Genomic DNA, 14,200 nt, shown 5'->3' with positions numbered 1-14,200 from the left:
TCCATCCCGGCAAACCAAACCAGGAGTCGAAGAGCGGCAGATTCGGACACTACAGCATCTCCGCGTTTCAGCGTGACGTAGAGAGACGTCCTGGCATCTAGCGGGAGTGATGAGGCAGTGACGCCCATGTGGCTCCCCATTAAGAAGCAAATGGTATTTAATTAGCCGATTGGTCCAGAACCACGGAAGGCAACTCATCAACGTGATGTTTGATGATTTCCTGCTCAACCAATGCTAAAATGATACCAGTGCATTATTAGCACCAGTGTCCTTGTCTTAATTCTTGCAGAGACTAACTTAGATTCGTATAGTACGATGTCAAAACTGAATTTGGTGTCAGTGCGTAAGTGCTTTTCACCTCTACCACGTCAGTTGCTTTGCTGCTGATCCGTTGGTACTTGCTTGCGTTGATTCCCGATCTGAGTTCCCGATCCATTGGTACTCAACGTCACAAGAGCCACGCACGCATGCGTACGGCGGCGGATGATGCGAAACAATTAGAGTAGCAGCTGTTAGGAAGCGAGGGAGCAGGCATGCGTGCAGCCTACCAACGGGGTAGCCCTAGGCTTTGGGATTAAAAACACGCGCGGCCCTGCAGAGCAGAGGTTGTGCAGACGCGCTTGCTTATTAAAAAGGCGCTCGGATCACGACGGGGCTACGGGCGTACGAGCGGCTTGCTTTCACCTAGTTTACGCCTGCCGAGGCAGGGGGCATTTGACTTGGCGCGGCCATTAAAAGGTTCGGCAGCCGCCTCATAAAACGGGGACGGGCATCCACGCGCCCTACCCGTCTTTTACACGGCCAAGCAACGTCGATCCTGATACCACACAACATGGAACGCACATGGCCTGATACTCCCTCCCCTTTCTCTCAGGCTACATGGGTCAAATACAACTTTCGTCCAGTACATGAAAAGAAAATTGCAGCTCGACTCCAGTAATAACTGGTTGCTAGTAGCCCAGTCGTAGTAAGAGCGATTGCCAACGGCACGTGGCACGCAGTAAAATTCAACACGCATGTGGCCATGTGACCAGCTCTGGGTTTTCAGCTAAACGACAGGCATCAGCAGATCAGCTGCAAACGAACAGATTACCGAGGATAAGCACGGGTTTTGTGAGAAATTAAAAACGCCGAGGGGACAATCTGTGGAACAGGACACGAATGATTCAGCCCAGTTGCGCGGGCGCGGGGGTTGCTTGCGCCGAGCGACGTCCTGGCATGTGACCCGCCGCCCCGGGGCTCCATCCATGTCATGTTACCCCCAGCGCGACGGATCGAACGATCGGCGCCGCGGCCCGGCGCGCCCATGAGGAACATGGCGCCACATGCTACGCTACGCTAGCGCCGGCTACCCCAAGTCCCCAGCAAAGCAAAGCAGAGCACCCCCTCGCGCCGGCGTGTGCTGCCCCCCCTAATCATGGCCAAAGGCGCCGTAGCACTAGCATCGGATCACTCGCCGGGCTCCGCCTAAACTACAGCGCACAAACTAGCGTGAGAGCCACCGTGCGTGCCAGCCAGCCGCGCCCCCGCATTTGTATACCGCGCCTACGCTTACGCCCCAGAAAAATGCGATGCCTAGCTAGGTCGCGCACCCTGGAGCTAGCCCCCGCCGCTTTGATCTGATCTCTGAATCTCAGGACGGATCGGTAGCTGATCCACGCTACCGGCACCGGGTTTTGTCAGGCACGGCGTCTGTTTGTTGGCGCGGTAGCTTATCTTAGGCTCACGATCGAGGGTGTGACAGGAACAGACGCATAGGCGGTAAACCTTGTCACTTCCGTAGCGGCCCCGAGTAGAGTGTGGGCGACTTCTCGATGGGGGCATGAAAATGAAGTCTCTTTTGGTGGTGGATTGATCGTCGGAGGCAATAGCAAGAGCCCCGCTGCTGTGTTTAGAGCGCTCGATCGGCACACGCTGTTCTTAGCACGGGACCAACCATGATGGGAGTTGGAACCGGCCGGGTCTGAAGAAGAAAGGGGAGCGTATTTTTTAGAAAAATAGAGAGCCCCTGACAGTGCTTGCACGGCAATTGCCATGTGCGAAAAGATTCAGGCTCTTGGAAGTCAAACACCGATAACCAATTACCAATCTCTGACACTGTGCACGTACAGCAAGCGTATACGGTATACATACTGCCATTGAATAATGATGTGCCCAATCAGACGGGATACCACGCGATACGGTAGCCGCCGTACACGGTATTGCCACTGCCGTTCAGAGCTTCACGCTAGGCAGGAGCCTAGGACCTAGGAAAGAAGAGGTCACTTGCGTGCACTTGCTCTCGAGCACAGGGCCACCATGTCCATGCGATCCCTACACCTCCGGCCGTGACCACACTGGGGGACACCGGGCCACAAAGTCCAAGCCCAGTGGACCTCATAATTAGCAGCTCACTCCCAGTGTCACACATGCAAAATGGATTAGACCACAAGGAAAGAAAAAAAAATGGGGATTTTTTTAAAAAAAATTGCATATGCCTACGCACTGGAATATTGTTAAACACATCAGCGCAAAAGAGAGGCGGCAGAAAATCCAAGCGGATCACAGGAGGGAGGCGCGAGGCCGAGCAGTGGAGCACCATCGGCGTCGCCATTTGCCAGTGCCGCACCCCCTTTATATTCCCCCCGCCTCCCACCCTCTTCCTCCTCCCCATTTCCCACCGCACCCCATCCCACCACCCCTCGTCTCCTTCCTCCTTCCCTCCCCCCTGTCCTGCCTGAGCCGGGCGCAAACCTAGCTTCTTGGATCGCACACAGCTCGTTCTCCGTGGCGCCCGATCCATCGGGTTTCGTCTGCGACCAAGAATTGTTGGCGAGCGCACTGGCAATGGCGTCCACGTCGAGCTCGACGCCCGCGGCGGAGGAGGAGGAGAGGGGGCGGAAGCGGAAGCGCGCGCCCGGGGCGGAGCCTGCGGCAGCGACGCAGCCGTCCAAGTGGCGGAAGCGGCGCGAGCACGAGCTCTACTCGTCCAAGCTCATCGAGGCGATCCGCCTCGTGCGCGCGGGGCCGTCGGGGGCCGGCGCGGCGGGCCCGCCGCGCGGCAGGGCCGTGCGCGAGGCGGCTGACCGCGCGCTCGCCGTCGCGGCGCGCGGGCGCACGCACTGGAGCCGCGCCATCCTCGCCTCACGCCGCCGCCGCCTCCAGGCCGCGCGCCGCGCGCGCCTTCGCGCCCCGGCATCCCCGTCCTCGCGCCACGGCGCCGCCACCTCGGCCTCCACCTCCGCGCCTGGGCAGGGCTCGAGCACGCCGCCCCTGGCGAGGAAAGCGAAGGTGCTGGGCCGGCTGGTGCCCGGCTGCCGGAAGCTGCCGTTCTCGACGCTCCTCGAGGAGACAACCGACTACATCGCGGCCCTGCAGATGCAGATCCGCGTCATGACAGCGGTCGCCGAGGCGCTGTCCGCCATCTCTGCCACCTCCTCCTCCTCCAACTCCGGCGCCGGCTCCTCCTCCTCGCCGGCGTGACCGAAGCTCCAAGATTCGTGCATTCGCTGTAAATTTTCTCTCTCTTTTTTTCCTCCCACGAATTTTTCCTCGGGATTAGTTAACCTCTAGCTCTCCCTCTCTCTCCCCACCTAGTTTTCCTTGTCGTCTTGTTTCCCTCATTTGGGCGAGCGGTTAGTGTGATGGTGAAGAAGATGATGATGGCGTCCCAGTGATTAACCCGTGCTGTAATGGGGGTAGAAGAAGCCGTAGGTCACAGTGGTTTTGTTTGTCTCCCCTCCTCCCCTTCTTCCACCTCAGGATTCTTTTGTAGGTTGGTTTGTTGGTCTCTTCTCCGATGAATGCATCCTGAAATGTTCATTCAGATCACATTGTGTGCGGTGTAATGGTGCATTCTTGCATGTGCCTTCGGCAACATCCTGTAGCGTAATCCTCTGCTGTGCTAGTAAATTCCGCAGTTCTTCAGTGCTTGTATCATCTCATAATTACTCATCTGTACTTCGGAGAAACCTGAAATGATGCTCGGTTTGGGCTTTGGTGGTCGAGAACGGCGAGCCTTTCATGACGCGCCCGCGATCCCAAGTTACCCTGGACTATTTTTTGAAATAAAATAAAAAGGACTAATCCATACAGGTTTCCACGACCCAAATCTCTCTAAATTTCCAAACTTCCGGTCACATTCGCCAATTTTTGGATAGAAAAATCAGAGATTTGTATAGAAAATTCCGCAGAGCTGTACAAACAGAACGCCGTAATTTCCGTAGACGATAGACCCGAGACGAGAGGATTGGCGACCGCGAAAAAGAAACAAAAAATATCTGAGCGGGGGTGGTACGCGAATACGCGATTGTTTATTTCGAACTGGCCGGTAGTACCAGCATGGAACGTGAAATGTTGCGACGCGAGGGGATTAAATGGCACGTGGCCGATCTGAGCGGGCACGGCCGGTTGAACCCCGTGGGGGCCCGCGTGCAGTCACTCACTGCGGGCCCGCGCGCTGCCCGACCCTCGCATCTCCTCATCGCATGCAGTTAAAAACATCTCGCGGACAGCGCCGGCGAGGGGGGCGGCCCCCACCGTCCACAGCGCTTGTCCGATCCTACGGTCTCTTTCCTTTCTTCACGCGCGTCGCGGTCGCCGCCGGCCCACCGCGACGGGGGCTCGGCTCTCTCTCGGGCTCCGGCGTGCGAGGGGAAAATACGGCGCTGCCCCCGCGCTACGCGACAGGGAAGGAACTCAGGAAGGGTCCGAGCGGCGCGGGGCGCCGGTGCACCACCGTACGGCGGCCGCCGGACGTGGCCGAGCTGAGCTGGCCCATAATGCTGGGCGGGACCCGGGCGTCAGCGAGCCCGCGGCGCCGGGGGCCGAGGCCTCCACGTGGTCCGTACGGGTGGCGGGGCACCGGGGCGGTGGCGACGTGGCCGCTGCATGATTGGCGCGTCGCCATCCTCCGGCTCAGGTAGGGCGTGCCCGCTGCCGCTGCCATGCTAGGCTGTGCGCGCCACGCGGCTACGTGACAGGGCCTGTATGCGCCCTATCGGCTATCGATATCATGATTCCGCCGCGCCGTGCGGTGTCTGCACACCACCACCGATCAATGCCCGCCGTGTACTGTGTACTGGGGCGCCATGATCCTAGCTACTGCCTCTCTACGCCCCGTGCGCGCTGTGACGGTGTGTAGGACGATATACTAGGATGGATGGATCATGTCCTCGCGTGCTCGTGTTGTGTCCGTCATCCATGCCGTTCGGCCCCCTGATGAGCGGAAGGCCGTCGTCCTCTTTTAGCTGGCCACTACTGCAGTGCAAGCTCGCACGCTTGCTGTCACGTCCAATCCATAGCCCCAAACTGACGGCACACGAGTTCTAACTTCTAGCTAGAGTGATCTTCTCAACTGAAAACCGGCCGGAAGGTCGCCGATTATGGTGAGGTGGTTGTTTTTTTTCCGAAGGATCTAGTAAGGTGGTTGTTAGTTCCTCCCTTCCGGGCGCTCGTTGTCGTGTTGGACGTAAGAAAGGACAGTGTGTATCGGTGGTGGCCGGCGCCGGAGGCGGCGCAGCCTTTGCTAAGGGCTTGTTGTCTAGTAGCCTAGATTTGTTGTTCATTGGTGGTATGCTGGTACGCCAGCACTCTGAAAGCCTGCCCGTCTTGGTTTCATGTGCGATGCTCGTGTTCTCTTCTCTCCACCCCCTCTCTATCTGGCAGAGCCTGCCATGACCAACGTGGGACTGCGCAACCTCCTGGAGAGTCGGATGGGTGAGCTTTGTTCGGACGCCTAACTCCGTATATATGCAGCCTTCCTGAGACTGCAGAAAAAAGCCTTACCTTCACTGCCAATACTTACGGACTTGCTCCAAACTTTTTCCAACGGAAACTCTTGAAAGTCGAAACCAGTAAACCACTGCTGAAAAACTCTCAAGCCGAGGCCAGGGCGTACGTGCACGTTAGGCGATCCGGACCGAGTGACGCCTGACTGAACTTGGCCGACCACGCACGACTGATGCTCGCGTTAGACTGCCGTCGCTTCAGGACAGCCAACGGAGTCACCGGCGCGGCCGCTTTATTTGTTTGCCCGCCGCGCCGGGACCCGCTGCCGAGCCCTGCGACGCCACGAGCCATGTGGGATGCCTGGCCACCAGCGCGTGGTCCCGAGCACGCCCCCGGCCCCCGGCCCTGTTGCGCTGCGTTCCATCCCCTTTTCCATCGGGGTCGGCGTGGTGGCTTCGCTTCCGTTTCCCTCTCGCTGCACGTGGGCCCGGCCGTCCCGATCCGCCCCGCCGCTCTCTCTGTTGAATCGAACCCCCTTCCTTCGCCGTTCGCTTTTTGCCAGAGGGCGGAACCGAAACGGAAGCCGTCGTGGAGGAGCCCTAGCCTAGCCCACCACGTGGGCGGATAATGCCCGAGCCCACCCGCTACCCAACTTAAAATCTTTGCGGGGTGGCCTTGGCGCCTTTTTCGCGGCTGACGTGGCGCGCCCTTCCTCATGCGCTGCGACGCAAAGGTCTCCCTGTGGCGTCTTCGTCGGAGACACTGGGATATCTTTCTTCCACCTCCCCCACAGCGTGCGTTCTGAAACGCGCATGGCGGCCGGGGCCATGCGAGCGAGAAACCGAATCTTATGGGGGGCATCCCGGCGTCGAATGCGTTTGGCGCTGACGGCTTGATTACGGGACACGTAGCTATTAATTCAGGGTGGTATTGATGGGGCGAATTATTGTGCCTGCGTTCTGATCAGGGTTTTAATCGCGGCGATATCTGTCTCGTATTGTCGTCCATGCCCTCCCATCAATTGCAGGCGTCGCCTCGCAGTCGTAGCTGCCGCAGCGGATCCTCGTCCATACAACGCGTGCATAAGACACGGGGACAGATATGCCTGTCACGCTGTCCATCGCCTGCCGCTCTGTATAAACACATGCTTTGCTTGCGCATACGTACCCGGTACCCCCCATCTGAAAACCGATCGAGCTGCTGTTACTCACGACAAGCCAGGGCGCACGTTACATGTTGGCCAGGTCCGGCCCGGGCACGTGAAACCGACCGACCGATCGAGTACGAGCGCAACCAACCAACATGCCCCTCGATCCGCCGATCCGGCGAGAACGACCGCGCACGCACGCACTCACGGAGACGGGCGAGGCAGCGGGGGCGTCGTCGTACGCGCGTGCCCACGGCTCGTTCCTTCCTCTGGGCTGCTTGCCCGGTGAATCCGCGACCGCGGGAGGGGGACGGGGGGTAAGCGACGCGACGCGGGGGCGGGGGCGTAATCATGGTGTTTCTCCGCGGGGCGATTTGGGGGCGATGGCGTTGGCGACGTGCGCGCGCTTTTACCTGGAGTCCGGAGACCGGGAGTGTGGAGAAGGGAGCGCCGCCTCAGCCCGCCGGTCTCGATCTCCACATGCGTGCGTGCGAGGTGCAATGCACGGCAGGCAAAGGCAGCCCGATGAAACCGACGTCCACTGATTGGGTTTTCCGAGAGCTGGGCCGCACCTCCAACCTTTCGATAGGCACGGCTAGCTGGCGGCCAAGCGCTGTTTGTCAGGTATCAGCGTTAAGGAGCGGGAGCCGTTAATAAACTGAACGAGACACTTTCCTTCTCGAGGGAACACTGAGCTCAAGCGAACTTTCATAGTACTTTTGGCTGGGTCAGTGAGTAATAAAGCGTCGGGCATCACTCTGAAAATCACAGAAAGGTAATTGATGGAGCATGCGATCTCTGTATTGCTCGAGCGAGATATCTGCGACAGGATTTTGATCCAATCCAATCAGTGCAGGTAATTGATTAAGTCCATGTGGACTGCAGTCCATTTTCAGTCGCCACCCTGCTTTAAGACAACAGGGGGACTCGGTTTCCCACCTAGGCTGCCCGCCGGCGTGTGCCCCTCTGATGAGGGGATAGGTGCACCACCACTGATCGGACATCAGAGAGCTCGCGCGCGCATCAAGTGGCGCGCGTCAACTTTCCGGAAAAGGGCTCCAGCGGCCGCGCCGGGGGTGAGGACCGAGCGGCGACGCGTCACGCATGTGGGATGGCTGGCCTTCCGTGGCCGCTGCCACGGTTGGGTCGGTTACAAAGGGCGATTGATTGGCCTGGCCCCTCCCTCCGCGCGCACATGCGAGGCCCGTCGCCCGGCCGGCCGGACGCGGCCACTTGGTGGGTAGGGCACGGACAGGACACGGCCGGGAAGGGGAGTTTTTATCGCCGACGGGAGGATACGGATCAGGTAAAACTCCCCCGTTGCTTTCCTCCGGATGGAGCAAACTGCAGCCTCGCCATGCCTTAGATACTGCCCGTGCCCACCTCCTCTGTTTGCACGCTGCCCCTTGTAGCTTTCGGCCGCGCACTCTGCGCGCCCGTATTTACCACCCGGGCTATTCCGAGCGTGCCGTCCACATCTTTGCCTTGTGCCCCTGCTCGGCTTGTCGATTCCACTTGTCGGCGCACGGGGACAGGCGGACAAGCGAATGTTTGAAGCAATGCGCCCGATGTGGGAAGGAGACCGTAAGGCGATGCCGAGGGGAAGGGGTGGAGCCTTGGCCCGGATTGGACTCGGCCATCACCTATGGACGGACGCCATGAAAGTCAGACCGCTTTCTCCTCCATCAGACTGCCTTCAAATCGCAAAAAAAAACTTTGCTTCTTTGAGGGCCCTGCGCCACAAAAGACACGAAGGACGTACTGTGTGTATAAGAGGCATGCGTTTTTGAGGTAAAAATATCCTGAACCTTACCCTGCTATGTCTTTCAAACGTACAAAGCATAAAATTAAGGTAAAAATGCAAGCGAAACTGAGAGATTTATTTTTAAAAAACGTAAAGTACGACAGGAACTCTACGTACCCTTCAACTAAAGAAGGATGAAAATTGAGAGAACTAACCTTTTGTTTGTTTGATGGCTTGATGCTACAATAAAGGGCCCTGTTGATGCTAATGTCCTTTTCTTTCCCTTTTACTGGATGCTTGCCTGTTTGTAGCTGGATACCTTGATGGCCACTGTTCCTATTTTGTTTTAAGTAAACAAACAGCATGAGTGCCATGAACAAGAAATGGGGATAGCTACAAGTACGCAATCATCACAGTAGGTAGACGGCATGCATGCACATGACATCCACGGAGGAGTCATACTGGCATGAGCTTTTCGTAGTGATTGATCCTGATCATTGGAGCGCGTTGCCAGAAATGTCAACACAGATAGGGCAGGGTTTCTTACGTGCCACGACGGCATACGTATCATACTTACCAAGTCAAACCAACATGAGGTGGCTAAAAGAAAACAAATATTTGGACGCAAAAGATGAGGAGAATTATTTGTTGGCGCTGAAAGCAACCAATTGAGTTTTGTTATTGTACTGACATTATTTTATGTTTCTTGCATATAGCGGACATTGTTCACAGTACTAATCAAATTTCTATTGGCAGTAAGAATAGATAAGCAACATGCCACTTTGGAAAATTAGTTAAAGCGCGCACTCGAGATCGAATGCAGCCTATAGAGTTACATTCATGGCCACCAGATAAAATTTGATAGAAATTTTGTTGTTCTGAATTTAGAAGCTGTGCCACGTGTTTGGCAAATTGCATTGACCCCATAAGCGAGGAGGAAGCCTAGCTCCACTGCTGCCTCCACGTCGTACTGTACGTACGTACTAGCAGACGCAAGGGATGGGGTAAAGGTATTCAAAAGGACTATAAACAATGGCACTTAAAGAAGTGAGAGCATGAGATCAAGTGATGAGAGGGGTGCCACGACGTCTTCAAGGAAAAAGAGAGCTCCTCCAACCAGCCTGCATGCATGTGCAGCTGAGCTGCCGTGTTGGTGACTGAGAGTGGACAGGCACGAGCTGGGGATCAGATATTCAGACTCTGCTCGAAAAGACACGCGAAATGGGCAGAGGAGCCATGCAACCTTGCCGCCCGGGGGGTTCGGAGGGGCGGGGGCTGGCCTGTGGCCTGACACTGCCCGGCGGCCCGCGCTAGCAAGGAGCCGGATCAGGGTCAAAGCCACTGCACGTCCTGCATGCAGATGTAGAGAGATGAGCTCCCTGCCGATCTCTGCTTCCGGCGGGGCGCACGGACAGCTCACGAGAATTGCATCAACGTCATCGTCACCGAATGCATGCATGCAGCGGCGTGGTTTCCTAGATCACTCGAGAAATGACACGCATGTAAGGAGCTCTGAGGCCCTGCCGGCCGCCGGTGCTCATCAATCATCCTCCTCTCTGGCTCTGGCTCTGGCTGGCTCTGGTTCTGGTTCCATCTCCATCTCCATTCTCCATGTCCATGTGGGTACAATATGTATTCGACTGTTCGTCTTGCCAGCTTCACTCCAATCACCTGGCAAGCCACACTTTCCGATGGGTTGCCATTCTGTACGTGATGGTGGACCTAGCATACCAAACAAACCCAACCTTCTACAAAGAGTATGGTGTAGACTACAGATCGAGCATGGCGTAGGCGTCAAACTGTCACGTCCTTCGCTCTCGCCGCGTACGGGCTGACGAGGCTAGAGGAGAGGGGCGGCTCGATGGCACATGTGCGTGGGCAGGGCGCGACAGGCGGAGGGCGAGTCCGGCGGGCGACGCGCACGCGCCCATACCATACCAAAATGGCAAAGCGAATGGACTCGCGACCGAGCTTGTATTAGGAACCGATCGAGGCGGCGGCCATGCACTCCCCATTTCTTTGCTTTGCCTTTGCGCTCGATCGCTTCGTACTCGTACATCACATGCTCGCAACATGCACGGTGAGCCACCCGCCCACCCCCCTGCAAGTTTAATTGAAGCTGTTCCGCCATGCGACTTCCATGATTGGCCTGGTGGACCGGCCCGCGCCCACGAGAGTACGAGACGTACACCACGAGTGCGCATGGATGATGGATCCCTCCCTCCCCTGCGCACGCACGCGACGAGTACGGGCGCGCGCGCACGCCTGCTCCCGTGCCCCTGCCCGTGCCTGGCCGGCCTGCCGCGTGCATGCATGTGGCGTACCTGCCCGGCCGTGGCTGTGCATGCTGCCGCAGAGAGCCGCGCCCGCGCCCCGGCCGAGCGAGCGAACGAGCGCTGAAGCAGCCGGCCAGCCCCCCCGCAGTGGCAGCGGCAGCGAGCAGCAAGCGCATGTGGCCAGTCGACCGGCCGGCGGGTAGGCGCTGGCGATCGGGCCGGCCGGCGAGCTCGGTGGCGCTGGATCGGCTTTGGTCTCGCGCGCTGTGGAGTCTCGTGCGCGCGGGGCTCTTTCTGCCTGGACCACCAATAATGGACGGAGGCGGGCGCGCGGACGGAGGAGAAGGCAGTGGTGGTGTCCATCCATCAGCTGCGCGCCTGCGCGGGCGACTTTGCACGGCGTCGGCACATGCGTGTACGTGTTGCGGCTGGCGCTCCACGACCCGCTTGGTATTGGGAGCGCGCTTTTGCTGGGGCCCCGGCCCGGCGTCGAGCTGAAAGAGTACGGCGGTAGCTGCTCGTTGTCGTGGTCGTAGTAGGCTCGTAGCTGGTGGATTTTGCTGTGGCCTGTGGGGAAGGGGAGAGATAGGAATCGACCGGAGGAAGAGGAACTGCGTTTTTTTTTTTAGACCTAGGAAGAGGAACTGCGTGCATGTCAGCGTTGCATGCTGGGTCGGGCTCCCGGCCCTAGCTGTAAGCATAAACGGCCAAGAAGCCCAAGACTGTTTTAGACCAAAATGTACACCGGTCAGGTCAGGTCGTCAGAGATCTGCCTGACTGCATCCTCCTCAAGAAAAAGATAATGTTAGATTAGAATTTCTGCAAGAACATTTTATTCACGTCGGCCATTCTGTCGAAGCTGATCGATCACGTGCAACTACTTCCACCCTGGTTCTCTGTTATGTGTTTTTTCTTCTTCTTCTGACTCTTTTGATATATTGTCGTCAGATAAATCCGCACAGCAAAAGAGGCTCAAGAGGGACAAGGAGGAAAAAACAGAAAGCATCAAGGTCACCCTCCGCTAGTCTGTCATCTGACGCTCAGGCTCAGGTCGACCGACAAAGGTTCGAGCGTGCCAGCAGCACACGGACCGGTGTGTCTCCCTCCCAAATCTGTTGACCGTCGATCGGACGCAACGCAAGACGGGCTCGTGTCCACTAACGCCCGGCCGTCGATCTCGAAACGAGCGGCGAGAGACCCCGCCCGGCCGGCCGCCCTGCCCTCCCCAGGCCAGATTCCCCTTTCCGGAACAGTGGCTTTACACATGAGAAGACGCTGTCACTTTGCAAACGGTGTGCCTGAGCGTGCCGATGGCGACTGATAGCTCAGCTCAGCTCAGCCTCATCACTCATCAGATCAGGTAAAAGCTAGCGGCCGGCCACGTACGTCCGCGCAAAAGGTGCTGCGGCCTGAGGGCACCACCAGAGCACACGCACGCACGCACTAGCTGCCCCTGAGTTGATCGATCGGGACGCGCACGTTAGGCCCATGCATGCTCCTGCATCCTGTCGAGTGTCGACGTGTTCAGCCCCGTGCACATCCAGGAGGAGTGTACTGATTGTCTCCGGTTCGTTTGGGTTAAACATAAAGTGGAGATGCAGTTTTTTTTTCCTTCTTCTTTCTGATCGAAAACGAGGGAAACGATAATGTACAATCGGGGATGTCGACATCGGAGAGGACAGGGTTACTCTGTTTCAGGCGGAGCAGTGCAGAGATTGATGGCGTTACGGTCTGGGCCATTGGCGCCAGACACGATGAACTAGTTGGGTGTCAGGGTCACTCACTCGGAAACTCGCCAGAATAATCCCTACTGGGTAGCTTCGTCACTGCTCATCCGGACTTGGGAACGGGACCAACAGCGTCTTTGTGTGCTGTTGCGCTAGTCTAGAAATGTGTTGGGTTCGAAGGTTGGAATGGGTCGATGCATGTTTAGTATGAGATTCATGTGAGTTGGGATGAACCCAGAAGGGAATATACCTTCTAGATGCGGTTGGAACGATTACTCCGAATCGAGCGGATCGATCGAACCCACTTCGCTCCCGTTCGCTCATTGTTTTCTCCGTCAGGCGCGGGCGAGTGTACACGCAAAAGGGCTGTGCTGCTGACCATGGCGAGCTGCGTCTGGGGCCTCCACTACTGGCCGGGGCGAGCTCGAGCTTGGCCCAGGGGAGCTCGCCCCCCAAGGGTTCAACTCTGGGCAAGGAGGACATGGATGGCGACCGGCGCAGTAGGGAGGACGGCGACCGCGGCGCAGCGGGAAGGACGATGCAGGGAGGAGGGCACGGGGATCGGAGGACGACGGTGGGGACTGGAGAGAATGGCGCGGGTGGGAGAAAGAAGATAAAAAATAAAAGAGAATGACACGTGGGTCCTACCATTGACAGATGGGTTCCATAAATAACTGTTGCTAACGGTGTCACAATGGCATCCAATCCATCTCTCTCAACCTCTGCAACTAAATAAAAAATTGGGACGGACCTATCCCTCTCAACCAAATACGAAATGGGTCGAACCTAACCTGTAAAACAGGGATGGACCAACCCATTTTACTTAGTCCTCAAACAAAAACATGCTAGGACTCTGAGCTCTTCGTTCCATTTCTCGCTGTACATGGTAAGAACGTAAGTGTAAGATTATTACAGTGCAAGGAGACGTGTCTGCGTCGGCGTCGTGCTCATGCATGTTGAAAGAATGGTGCTAAGCTGAAGATAGTGCAGGCATTAGATGTTTAGTAGTAGTATCTTGCGTAGGGTTTGGCCGTTTGGGGATGTCACTTGCCTTCGTTGGTCTGCATACTTATGAAGAAATGTTTTTCTACTAACCAACGAGATGTGGCTCAAGGCTTATCCGATCCCTTCAGACAGTAGTTCAACTGATCGATACACAACTACAGTCCTTTACTAACACGCAAGCTTCTGTAAGCTCAGTAGCTCACCTCACGAGCCGCGCCATGTATGCTATGATAAGTGATAACCACAGCCCACAAGTCAACAAACTAATGTCCAACAGGGGTACTAGGTTTGACCATGTATGTGCAGACTTTTACTGTGAAAGTTGCTCAATCCTGGCCCACCATCAAAACAACAATAAAAAAAAGCAACTTTCAGCAGGGGGGCTTAAGAAGTTAAGAGAAGAAAAAAGAGCACTAAGTTAGCTATGCTCTTGATTAGAGATTCTACTTTGATGGCCCTCAATAATTTGATTGAAGGCTAATGATGGTTAGGCCGGCCTAATGCTCCTCTGTCTCCCCTCTTAACAAACACTATGGGCTGGAGGACACGATACGTGCGGGCCACTCCAACGCTCCCTTTGCGGTTCGCAGCT

The 14,200-nt window shown here is 56.8% G+C and overlaps 1 protein-coding gene across 1 annotated transcript; it reads left to right on the top strand.

Annotated features, from left to right (window-relative positions):
• The first annotated feature begins 2,633 nt into the window (after positions 1 to 2,633).
• On the top strand, positions 2,634 to 3,906 carry LOC117836059 (transcription factor bHLH147). Its single transcript, XM_034715419.2, has one exon. It carries the CDS (start codon positions 2,827 to 2,829, stop codon positions 3,460 to 3,462), a length of 636 nt encoding a protein of 211 aa, XP_034571310.1. The 5' UTR covers positions 2,634 to 2,826; the 3' UTR covers positions 3,463 to 3,906.
• Positions 3,907 to 14,200: the final 10,294 nt, after the last annotated feature.

Source organism: Setaria viridis, chromosome 9 (assembly GCF_005286985.2).
Source record: "Setaria viridis chromosome 9, Setaria_viridis_v4.0, whole genome shotgun sequence".
Taxonomy (NCBI): Eukaryota; Viridiplantae; Streptophyta; class Magnoliopsida; order Poales; family Poaceae; genus Setaria; species Setaria viridis.
Note: the sequence above shows the minus strand (reverse complement) of the source record. Positions and strands in the feature narration are given on the sequence as shown.